This window comes from Echinops telfairi, unplaced genomic scaffold (genome assembly GCF_000313985.2).
Source record: "Echinops telfairi isolate 266 unplaced genomic scaffold, ASM31398v2 ScPeMD7_4225;HRSCAF=4972, whole genome shotgun sequence".
Taxonomy (NCBI): domain Eukaryota; kingdom Metazoa; phylum Chordata; class Mammalia; order Afrosoricida; family Tenrecidae; genus Echinops; species Echinops telfairi.
The window spans coordinates 17,258,438-17,270,782 of NW_022108124.1; the positions used below are offsets into that span (position 1 = coordinate 17,258,438).

The window sequence follows — 12,345 nt, forward strand, 5'->3', positions numbered from 1 at the left end:
TCCCCAGCCAGGCGTGCATCTGCCGCTGAGCACGTCGCCCACTGGGAGCCTTCCCGGCAGGCCCAGCACACACTCCCTCGGGGCCCGGGGCCACTGCTGTTAGCCAAGGTTCCTTTCCCACGGCCTGCCGGGCACAGCTCCACCCCCGCCCCCACCCACAGCAGCAGCGAGGGGCTTCTGTAGGCCACTGGTTCTTCCCTGCTCACGCTAGTCCTCTGAGGAAGGGGGTCTTGGACCCGTGTCGCTGCAGCCTTCTCAGATCGGGTCTCTGGCCAGCTATCGGGGCACAGCTGCCCTGGGACCAGCTCTGTGCCATTTACATCCCTTTTCTGACCCACCACAGAGGCTGCTGTGTGGATGCCCCCTATCTGGTGATGGCAGGTGGGGCCTCTGACCCCTTATCGGTTGGGGCAGGTGGGCTGGACTACTCCGAAGTGTGTTTAAACCCAGCGAGAGCCCTTAGGGGCATCTGGAAATGGGGTAACCCTAGTAAGAACATCCTCTTGAGGGTGGGTGCTCGGGGGCATCTTCCCAAGGAGCCCTCTGCTCCCGGGCCGGCAGGGCACAGCGCTGGTGATGGGTCTGCGGCCAGGAAGAGTCTCAGAGGCTACAGGGCAGGTTGAGCACAGTGGGGTGGTGGGGGTGGGGTTCTTGCTGGAGGGGTGCGCCACGCCCATGGGGCTGTGTTCGGGGTGGGGGGGTGGAGGGGGGGGTTGAGGCGGCGGCAGCCTCCGTGTCTTCCTCAGTGAGCAGAGCCGACAAAACTTGGAGATGGCGCAGCGTGGCTCCTACACTCCACCCCACCCCACCGCACCCTGAAAGGGAGCTCGGGTGGGCTCCCGGTCAGCGAGGACCCGGGGGAGCGTGATGTGGGGTGCGGCCAGTCAGAGGGGTGCACGCTGTCTGCTCCCACTTGCAGGATGCTGGCGGCGGCAAAGGAACCCAAGTTTGGCCCTGGACACCTTGGCTGTCCATTAAGAGGGAAGGCATGGGGAGGGCGGAGCCACGGGGTTGGCAGAAGGAATGACTCCATGGGGCACACACACCATAGAAGGCGTGAAGGTCTTCGCCTGGCTGACGGCTGTGAGCTGAGCAGGTTTCTGTGCCCCCCAGCTCTGTCCCCCTTCCTCCCGAGGAGACAACCTCCTGGCTCATTCCCCCCATCACCCACAGATGCGCACAAGCAGTGTGGCCCGGGGAGGAAGCGGAGGCGGGGTCTGTGTCGGGGTGCCCGCCGGCCCCCCCACCCCCGTGCCCTGGCAGTGATGGGCGGGGCTTGGCAGAGCATGTTGCTGCCAGAGGAGACCCGGAGGGGAGGCCGACGGGGGATCCTGGGAAGGGCCGCAGAGGAGCCAGGGTCGGCGCCGGCCTCACTGGGGGGTGGGCCTGGGGGGGGACCCTGACCGCTCCAATTCAGGGCACCCTACCCACTGCCTCACAGCCCACGGGTCCCTGAGGGCTGAGGATCCCCCACCCCCAACACCCACCGGGTCGTAAGCAGACAGCTCCAGGCTGGGGTGGGATGAAGACCTTGCAGGGCTCAGGGCACCGGCTCACACGGGGGTGGGGAGCTGACATGGCCAGCACGTCCTGGAGAGCATCAGGCCCACACTCCACTGCAAGGGGGTGACTGCCCGGAGCACCTCTATCTAGGCAGCTCAGGGCAACACCAGCCCCGCTGCGGAGGGGCCTGCGTGCGTGGGCATGAGCATGTGTGTATTGATGTGTGCATGTGGACACGCTGGGACTGAGGGACAGCAGAGAGCACCGCCCTGCCATCCCCAGGGCCCACGGGCCCACGCAAACCACGGCATGGTGGCAGGGGAGACCGGCAGCGAGGATGTACAGAACATGTGCAGCTGGGCCGGCTGGCCGGCTGCGAGGGAGGGAGCTGAGGTGCTGACGATGGATGGGGCAGCAGCGGCCCTTCCTGTCCCCACGGCCCTCTGAGTGGGGCATCTGCAGCTACCCCCACCCCCAGGGGCCTGTCCTGCTCACTGGCCCGGGGATGTTGGGGCCCGAGGGTCGCACCATCGGAGCCTCAGGTTGTCAGGGGGCTGGAGACAGGGAGCGCACAATCAGAGTAGCAGGCATGTGCCTGCAGGGCCGCGCCCGTGGGCACAGCTCAGGTGGCACCTGGTTAGGCTGCCTGCTGGCTCTATGGTGGCCCCTCTGGGGCTGGTCCCAGCAGCACACCCTCCCGATCAGCCTGGGCAGGCTTTGCAGGTGGCTTCTCTGTGTCCTCCCCGCTTGCCACCAGACCCCAGGCTGGTTCAGAGCAGAGAGGGCAGCGGGATCAGAGGGGCACGTTGCCTTTAATCGCGAGGTTACTGGTGTTCGCTGATGAAGCAGCTGTGAGCACACTGCCAGGTGAGCCAGGAGAGGGTGTGAGGGCAGCCCCAGGTCACCCATGGCCCACTGCCCCAGCCGCTCCGCTGGCCTGGTTCTTGGCGCGGGCAGCAAGTGGCCCCATTGAGGGGCAACGTGGAGAGGGGATCCAGGGGCAGTGTGGCCTGGGCAGTCGGAGGGTGGGGGAGTAGGAGGGGTGGGTGGAGGGTGGGGAAGCTGTGGACTGGGTGGCCCTCGAGTGGTGGGTCTGAGTCACGGTGCCCCCTGCCCCTTGTGGCCGGAGCACGAGGGGCAGCTGGAGCAGGCTGAGGCTTTGGATGGACAGGCAGTGGGCTCAGGGCGCCTGCTCTTTCCCACGGTCGCTGGCTTCCTCCTTCAGGTTCTCGGCCACGAGTGTCAGCTGCTGTGGAGAGAGCACAGGACACAGGTGAGCCCCGGCCTCCCAGCTGCTGCCCGTGGTGGGTGCACCGCACCCTGCCTGAGGCCCCCCAGGCTTCAGCAGCTGGGAGCCGTGACCCAGGAGAAGCTGGCCCTCCTTCCCACATGCCCCAGGGTGCCCTTGTTCCTGCAGCCCGGACCAAACCCACTGCCCCAGCGCTATTCACGTGCACAGCTAGCCCGCAAGAGGGCACCTCTAAGGGAGCAGGCAGTTGGGTCCTTCTCCTGAGGAGTGGCCGCTGGGTTTGCACTGCTGGTCAATAGACCAAGGCTTGCCCAGAGTGCTGGATGAGAGTGGAAACGCCCTGAGCCACGAGACCACCACTTGGCACCGTCCATTAAGTCTAGTCGGCTCCTGGTGAGCAACTCCCTGTGTGCAGAGTAGGGCTGCCGAGAAGCACTCAGGGCTGTGGTCTTTCTGTAGCAGGTTGCCAGGTCTGTCTGCTGAGGAGGGATGGGTGGCAGGAGGGGGGGGGGGCGGTGGTGTTGAACTGCCTATTTTGGACTTCCAGCTGGGTGTGCCCCTTTCATGAGTCCAACCTCTGGCTCCTGCTGCCCCTTATTCCCCACACGGTTCCTTTCGGTCTGCCGGACCTCAGTGACCCTGGCAGCCCTGCTCATCCCTGAGCTTGTCCTTCACAGGGTGGCTCAGCCCTGGTCACCCTGCTCCCATGGGGGAGGGGACTGCTGGGTGTCAGCAGCCTTGGGGATGGCTGTGGAGAGGCAGGGCATGTGCTGCTGCATCGTGTGGCCCGGAGCAGGTGGGCATGGGCTGGAGCTGGCTGGAGGTGCCTGTGCACATGGCTGCGTTTATGCCACCTTCAGCCTGACAGAGGAAGGATGAGGAGGGGTGGTGGTGGTGGGACGGAGTCCACAGACCTGGGACAGCAGAACTGCCATGCCACGGGACACCCTTCCCCCAGGAGTTACTCTTGGGATCTGCCGCCTTTTCCATTGGGGCACTCCCGGGAGGCACGCTGTCAGGAGCCTGGTTGGCCTGCTGAAGCCAGAGATCCACCCGACAAGAAAGGCGGAGCCTGTGTACGAGTGTCACTCACTGCTCGCAGGCCTTCTCCACTGGCTTTCTGCGAACCAGCCAATGTTTCCTGAACTCAAGACCCTAACTGAACTGAACAAGGTCCTACCACACTGAGAACAAAATGTGCCTTGGCTGTGGCCTTGGCCACACACTCTTCAGACCGTGTTTCCAGGCAGTCCACGTGGAGAGTCACTCAGGCCAGGGGGCATTGGAGGCTCCCTGTGAGGCGCAGGGGGCACCCCATCATATGCATGGCTGTGGCTGGGGGCCCAGCCCTCAGGCAGAGGGGCTGAGTGTCTCCCTGAGATCCCCTCCCTCCAAACCTGCAACTGCCACCCCAGGACCCCTTGGGAAGCCCATGGGAAGGAGGTGGCGCTCCCTGCCCAGGTGGCGGCGGGCTGGGTGCTTCTGGCTGAAAGGTGCAGCCTGCCTGGGGGCAGAGGCAGGAGCCAGAAACCAGTGCTAGGTCCTGGCTGTATGGCACCATGATGGCTTCTCGGGGGTAAACCAGGACCTGCATCTCTGTGGCTTGGCCACGGAGGTTCCAGTCCCCATCAGAGGCCCAGTGTGTGCCCAGCCCCCTCAGCCAGATGGGACGAATGGATCATCCATGGGGCTGGTGAAGCAGGGGGAGGGAGCAACAGTGTTCCCCACCCTACGCTTAAAAAAATCTGGTTTCCTTGGGAATCCTTAAATTAAAACCTTATTAAAAACGTAAGGATGATAATGCTGACTTCTTCACTGGGTGAAAAACAAAAAGCCCTAATGAAGAAAGAATGGAATTTCCCCAAAACTGATGACTCATGAAAATATTCATGCTCTGACTGATTCTTTTCAAGTCACAAATTGAACCCACCCCCCTCCCATTATGGCTAAGAGTGCAGGCCAAACCTGCAGCTTAACCTGAGAGCCCCTCGGCCCCTCCCCTCTGCTCCCAGGCCTGTGGCAGACATTGGCCCTGCTGAGCCTGTGGGCAGGGCCAGCGCCAGAGAAACTCCCTGCCATCAAGCTGGTTCCAACCCAGAGCAACCCCGCAGGCAGGGGACCATTGTTCCCCAGGGGTTCCCACAGCTGTGGGTGGAAAGCCTCACCGTCTCCCTGGGAGCACCTGGTGGTTTCAAACTGCTGAGCTTGCGGTTAGCAGCCCAGTGCGTAACCATTGTACCACCAGGGCAGCACCCATTAGTGAGCTGACTAGTTTGGGCCATTTTGAATCAGAGAATCATATAGTTTACTATGCTGGGAAAAACATAGAAAGGCATAGAAAAGGCATCTTAAGATCGATTTTGAAGTACAGTGCTCCCTGTGATAGGATTATATATATCCCAATACAAGGAAATTCAATCAATACAACTGTTATTCAAATTTGCACCAACTACCAAAACTAGTGATAAGGAACAAGTATTCTACCAATGTCTTCAGTCTGAAATTGACCAAACATGCAATCAAGACACACTGATAATTATTGGTGATTGGAATACAAAAGTTGGAAACAACGAAGAAGGAATAGTAGTAGGGAAATGTGGCCTTGGTGACAGAAATGAAGCTGGAGATCGAATGATAGAATTTAGCAAGACCTACGAAGACTTCATCGCAAATACCTTTTATCAACAGCACATGGAATTCTCCAGAAATCGAATTGACTACAACTGTGGGAAGAGACGAAGAAGCTCAATGTTGGCAGCTAACACAAAACCAGAGGCTGACTGTGGAACAGACCACCCATGAAATATGTGTGCGTTCAGGTTGAAGGTGAAGAAAATTAAAGCAAGTCCATGAGAGCCAAAAGATGACCTTGAGTTTATCCCACCCAAATGCTGAGAACATCTCAAGGACAGATCTGCTGCATGAACGCTAATGACAGACGACCCGATGAGCCGTGGGAGGGCATCGAGAACATCCTTCACAAAGAAAGCAAAAGGCCATTGAAAAGGAAGAAGAGATCATAGTGTCAGAAGGGACTCCGAAATTTACTCTAATTGTAGAGTAGCTAAGACACGAAGAAAGGATGAAGTCAAACAGCTGAACAGAAAACTTCAAAGGGCAGCTGGAGAAGACATAGTAAGTACTATAAAATGAAGTGTGCAAAGACCTAGAGTTAGAAAACCAAAAAGGAAGAACACACTCAGCACATCTGAAACGGAAAGAAAAAAAACTCAAGCCTCTAGTTGCAATATGGGATGATTCTAAGGGCAAAATGCTGAACAATGCAGGCAGCATCAAAAGAAGATGGAAAGAATACAGTCACTGTACCAAAAAGAACCAGTCGGCCAGTTCAACCATTTCACAAGGTCGGATATGACCAAGAAACAATAATAGTACTGAAGGAAGAAGTCCAAGCTGCACTGAAAGCAATTAGTCAAAAACCAGGCTTCAGAACTTGATGGAATATCGATGGAATGTTTCAATAGATTGATGAAGCACTGGAAGCACTAATTCATCTATGCCAAGAAATTTGGAAGACGGTTACTTGTCCAATTGACGGGGTGAGATCCATATTTGTATCCATTCCAAAGAAAGGCCACCCAACAGAATGCTCAAATTGTAGACTAGCACTGATAACACATGCAAGTAAAATTGTGCTGAAGATCATCCAAGAAGGATTTCAGTAGTACATTGTCAGTCAGCTGCAAGCGGGTCAGGCTGGATTGAGAAGAGGACATGGAACAAGGGACATCCCTGCTGACGTGAGATGGAGCTCAGCTGAGAGCAGAGAATACCAGAACAATGTTTACTTGTGTTTTATAGACTGTGCCAAGGCGTTTGACTGAGCACCATAACAAACTATGGATAGCCTTGAGAAGAATGGGAATTCCACAACACTGCATTGTGCTCAAAAGGAACCTTGGAAATGGATAAAGAGGCAGCTGTGTGAGCAAAACCAGGAGATGCTGCACAGTTTCAAATCAGGAAAGGTGTGCATCAGGGGTGTATCCTCTCACCAATCATATTCAGTCTGTATGCTGAGCAAGTCATCTGAGAAGCTGGGTGAGATCAAGAAGAATGTAGTATCTGCAAATACTCTAGGTCTTTAATGCTTCCTTCCCCCCACTGTCATGACCCTAGTTTTACCTCACAAATCCCGCTGGACCAGAATATGTACATTGGTACAGATAGGTGCTTTTGACATACAGATTCCAAGACAGGTAAACCACTGAGTAACGATACTATAAGGGTACGGGGAGATGTGGGGAGGGGAGAAGGGAAATTATAGCGATGGATGGATGTATAACCCCCTCAAGGGGATCGAATAACAGAAATGTGGGTGAAGGGATACAGCAGTCGGTGTAAGATATGAATATATATAAATTTATGAAGGGTTCATGAGCGTGGGAGGGTAGGAAAAAAGAGCTGATATCAAAGGGCTCAAGTAGAAAGACAATGCTTTGAAAATGATGATGGTAACATATGTACAAGTTTGCTTGATACAATTGATTTATCGACTTTTATCTGTAAGAGCTCCCAATAAAATGATTTTTAAAATTATGGTATCAGGATTGGAGGAAGGCTTATTAACAACCTTTGTTATGGAGATGACACAACCGTGCTTGCTGAAGGTGAGGAGGACTTGAAGCTCTTGCTGTTGAAGATCAAGGATTGCAGCCTCCAGTGTGGATGGCAACTCAATGTAAAGAAAACACAGAAACTAAGGGGGGAAAAAAGACTCAAACCTCACACCTGGGCCAATAATTAACATTATGATAAATGCCGCAAAGATTAAAGTTGTCAAGGATTTCGCCATGCTGTAGCCACACGGAGTGCTCGTGGAAGCTGCTGCCAAGCTGTGGGAGGACACATTTCCAGACCCCTGGAAAGTGTCGCAGAGCAAGGGGTCGTGGGCAGACTAAGGTGAGCCCAACAAAGCTGTGCTATTTTCACTGAAATCATGCAGGTGAAAGTTGGCCACTGAATAAGGAAGACTAGGGAACAGCCCACGCATTTGAATGACGTGCTGGCAAAGAATATCGAAAGTACCACGGATTGCCAAAGAAGAAACTGTCTTGGGAGAAGGACAGTACAGCCAGAAGGGGCAAGAACGGCGAGACTTCATCTCACATTCTCTAGACACGTTGTCAGGAGAGTCCAGTCCCTGTAAGAGCACATCGTGCGTGGGGAAGTGGAGGGGCAGCGGAAAAGAGTAAGGCCCCCAACAAGTAGGATGGACACAGTGGCTGCAACCGTGGGCTCAAACATGACCAGTTGGGGGCCGGGGCAGGACAGGGCAGTGTTTCGCTAGGAGTCCGAGCTGAGTAGTTGACACCTGACAATTAGAACAATGGGAGCTTTGCCCAAGCAAGCAATATTCTGCACATATTCTGATCCGGCTGATATTCAAATCTGCCCTGGCTCTGGTCACGTCCAGAGTCCTCAGGCAACTCAGGCCTAGGAGGCATATAGACAGCAGCCAGGCAGTGGGAGCTTTGTGGAGCCCGTGGTTTGTAGTGGGATGCTAACCTGGAGGCTGGTGGCTCCAATCCACACAGAGACTCCGTGGAAGCAGCCCTGCCCGTCCACTTCCACTCAGCCAACCAAAATCTCTGTAGGTAGGAGAAGCTCTGCTTTAACACAGGATCACCCTGAGTCAGAAGCCACCCGTGGCAACGGGCTCCCCCATCCTTGGAAGGTGTGCTTTCCACAGCTGACCACATGAGAGGGGTCAGGCTTGATGGCAATCAGGTGTGTCCGCTTTCTAGCACCCTGAAGAGGTCCCAACAACACCACCTGCCAAGTCCCTGCCCCTCTCATTTCTTGCCTAAGGGCTCTTGTCCCCTGCCCGCAGAGCAGCTGGAGCACCGGTCCTCTGGACCAGAGGACTCGGGAGTCCATTTCCTCTCAGACCTTTCTCTTGACACCCTTCGCCCACCCTCCCTCCAGGGCCCCCCCACTGCTGCCTTGGGGCTTACCGCCAACAAGCCTATCCCACCTCTGGGCTTCCCCCTGTTGGCCAGGGCTGCCTCTGAGCTCTGGAGAAAGGCCTCCTCCCAGCCCTCCCCACGGAGCGTGAACTTGTGGCCGCGTGTCTGGATCACAGAAAGCGCGGTGCCAGTGGGAGCTTTCTGTGCACACCGGTGTCTCCGAGTGAGGTCCCTCTGGTTCTGTCCTGGTCATCACAGTGCAGGTGTGGGCGCCACAATGCTGGCTCAGCGGAGGTCAGGGCCTGGGCCTCCAGGAGTGGCAGGGGAGTGCAGGTGTTTGCAGTGAGAGCTAAGTGGGAGGGGGACGGAGGAAACTCAATGGCCACGGGAAGTTCACCAAATCATCAGCTCGATTCCCACCCAGGATCCGCAAAGAAGGTCAAAACCCAGCTCAGGGCAGGTTCCGAAACTTGGCGAGCCTCCAGTGTCCCTGGGGCTCAGTCCTGGCTCAAAGGCTGACCCCGGGGGCAGGCACATACCGGTCCAGCTAAGAAAATAAAACACATGCTTGCGGCCTGCTTCCTAGGCACATTTTGGGTTTCCCAGAGAAATCTGCCAAAGCAGGACTTAAAATGGCACTCTGGGAGGAAAGGCCACAGCTATTCTGAGATGGACAGACTTCCATAGAGCCCGAGGAGCCCCGAGAGGCCCCAGGTCCTCTTTACAACCACCACCCAGGCACATGCTCCGAGTGTGGTTTCTGACTGAGGCCCGGACCCTAAATCGCCATGTGAAGCGCCACAGGTGGCCAGAGGAGTTGGCTGTTAGTGACCAGGCAGAGCTGAGCAGTTAGTCACCCAGCTCCAGGGTCTGGGAAGCCCTGAGTGCACCAAGCCCACACCAGCACTGCGCAGGCTTGGCCCTTCGGTCTATTGGTGTGTGAATTACGTGCCTGAGTTATGGGAACTCTGATGCGGTCCCTTCCATGTCTGCAAAACGCACATGAAATCACTACACAATGATAGCACAGGCCCCTCCCCCGGAACCATGGGCTTCAGCAAGGGATGACTCTCCGCCTAGACCAGTGGTTCTCAACCTTCCTCATGCCGCGACCCTTGAATACAGTTCCTCATGTGGTGGTGACCCTCCCAACCATAAAAATTATTTTCGTTGCTACTTCATAACTTCACTTTGCTCGTTATGAATCTGACGAGCCCTGTGAAAGGGTCGCTTGACCCTCAGAGACGAGAGTCACAGTTGAGAACTTCTGCCGTAGACGGTTTCGCACAGGCTGCAGGTGGGGCTTAGGCACCTGTCTCAGCCTCAGCCTTGGAGCTGCTGCTCTGTGCCAGCTTCCTGCAGATCGTGGGTGGCCACCTTCACGCCTCCCCCACTTGCATTTCTAATTGTGCCTGCAGGTTAGAATCTCCTTGACCCTCTGCGCCATCACCACGGCGTGTACTGGCTGCTCAGTCTATTCCCTGGGAGTGGCTTCAAGTCGCAAGGATCGCCGGCACTTTCATCACAACATGTGCTCCAGGCCCCAGATACAGACGAGCGGGCTTGTTCCTCAGAAGTGCCGACCAGAGATGGCTGTTTCCGCATCTTAAAGGTGACACCGAGGCACAGAGGATTTGGGGCCACACAGCTTGTGAGGGCTGGAGTCCAGGCAACCTGGCTCAGAGCCCGGCCTGACCGGTTCACACTGCCCAGACCTTCCCCGGCATTGGACCCCAACACTATTCCATTTTGGCCCTGCATCAATGGGTCACCGTTATCTGCTGGGGTCACCTGCAGCAGGAGCCTCACACTTAATGGGATCACACTTGTATCCCAGGAGGCAGACCCAGGGCTTCCCAGGCTCCTGATGGGGTATGACTTCACCTGGTTGGACCTACCTGGCTTAGAATTTCTACTTCTGTTACATTTCCAGACTCAAGGGAGCCTAGCTTGACACCCCACCCTGTGGACTTCAGCCTGGCTTGACACCCCACCCTGTGGACTTCAACCCTGATCTGGAAGTTCACATTTGAGCACGGGTTTTTAAATGTTGTTTAAAACCCAAGAAAGGAAGCTTAAGAAATCAACTAAAATAAATAAAATCCAGGCATTCTTGATTAAAAAAAAAAAAGACTCCTAAAGGAACAGGTGGAAAGTACGCTGGGAAAGTTGGTAGGTCATCGTTCTTCAAGGAATTGGAAAAAGTGACTACCGACTTCATATGGAAAGGGAAGAAGCCCCGAATTAGCAAGAACTCCTCAAGAAGAAGGACACAGTGGGAGGGCTTGCTTTACCTGACTTTAGCACCTATTATACAGCAGAGTGGTCAAAACAGCATGGTATTGGTACAATGATATATACTCAGACCAATGGAAAAGAACTGAAAACCCAGAAATAAAATCATCAGCATACAGACAACAGATCTTTGATAAGGGCCAAAAAATATCAAACGGGAAGCGGATGCCCTCTTCACCAAGTGGTGCTAGAAAAAAAATGGATATCTACCTGCAGAAAAAATGAAGCAAGACTCTATCTCACTCCATGCACAAGAATAAACTCAAGGTGGATCACAGACCTTGAGGTAAAACCCCAAAGTTTTAGGGCCATCAATGAGGGAATTGGAACCAATCTGAGAACTTTGGTTCAGGGCTATCGGGCATATGGAAGGACACAAACATAGAGGAGGCACAAATTGACACGTGGGATACTGAAAGTGTGTACACTGAAAGAATTCACCAAGAGAGTAAGTAGTAAGAGGGCCCACAGACTGGGAAAACATATTTAGCAATGACACATCAGACAAAATCTACAATACTCTGCTGGCTTCCAAAAAGAAAAACAACAACTGCCCACTGGGGAGGTGGGCAAAGGACCTGAACATTAGTTTCACTAGGGCAGAAATCTGATGGCCAATAAACATATGAGAAAATGTTCCTGATCATTAGTCATAAGGGAAATGCAAATTAAAATAACTATGAGATACCACCTAACACCCTCAAAGGTAGCCCAGTTCAAAAAATCAGAAAGCAACAAGTGTTGGAGGGGCTGTGGGAAGACAGGAACTCTCATCCACTGCTGGTGGACCTGTAGGTATGTACAGCCACTATGGAAATTGATCTGGCGATATCTAAAACAGATGGAAATTGAGCTACCATACGATCCAGCAATCCCCCTACTGGGCATATACCCAGAAGAGGCAAGAAACAGACCACGACCAGATATCTGTGCTCCAAGGTACATCGTGGCACAGTTACAATCACAAAGAGTTGGAAACAACCTAATTTTCTATCAATTGACAAATGGATTAAAACCCTCTGGAACACACATACAATGGAGTGTTCCCTAAAAAGCAGTGATGAATGTGTGAAGCACATTGTCACATGAGAAGAGTTGGAAGAAATTATGCTAAGCAAAGTAAGCCAAGCACAAAATGAGTCCACTGAGGTAAGCTTAAAAAGCACAAGGGAAAAAAATAAAAATTAAAAAACAAAACCAAACACAAGGGGCATCAGGGCAAAGCTACTAACTGCATAAATTCCCAGGGCGAGGCCCAGGCACTCTGGCAGGGTCAGATCCAACCCAGGAACACATATGGCAACCAACTAAAAAGGAGGGGATGAGAGAAAACAAGAGGACATGGGTAGTGGGGACACAGGGCACTAA

At 54.3% G+C, this 12,345-nt stretch overlaps 1 protein-coding gene across 2 annotated transcripts in view; it reads right to left on the minus strand.

The window, feature by feature from the left end:
- Positions 1 to 2,296: 2,296 nt before the first annotated feature.
- Positions 2,297 to 12,345, minus strand: part of ANO10 (anoctamin 10) — a 186,535-nt gene continuing 176,486 nt past the window's right edge. The window contains exon 12 of one of the 2 annotated variants that reach the window (XM_045295089.1): positions 2,297 to 2,752. In XM_045295089.1, the coding sequence (XP_045151024.1) occupies positions 2,684 to 2,752 (69 nt within the window). In that variant the 3' untranslated portion in view covers positions 2,297 to 2,683. The remainder of the gene's footprint in view (positions 2,753 to 12,345) is intronic. The other variant, XM_045295090.1, reaches the window with a different exon arrangement.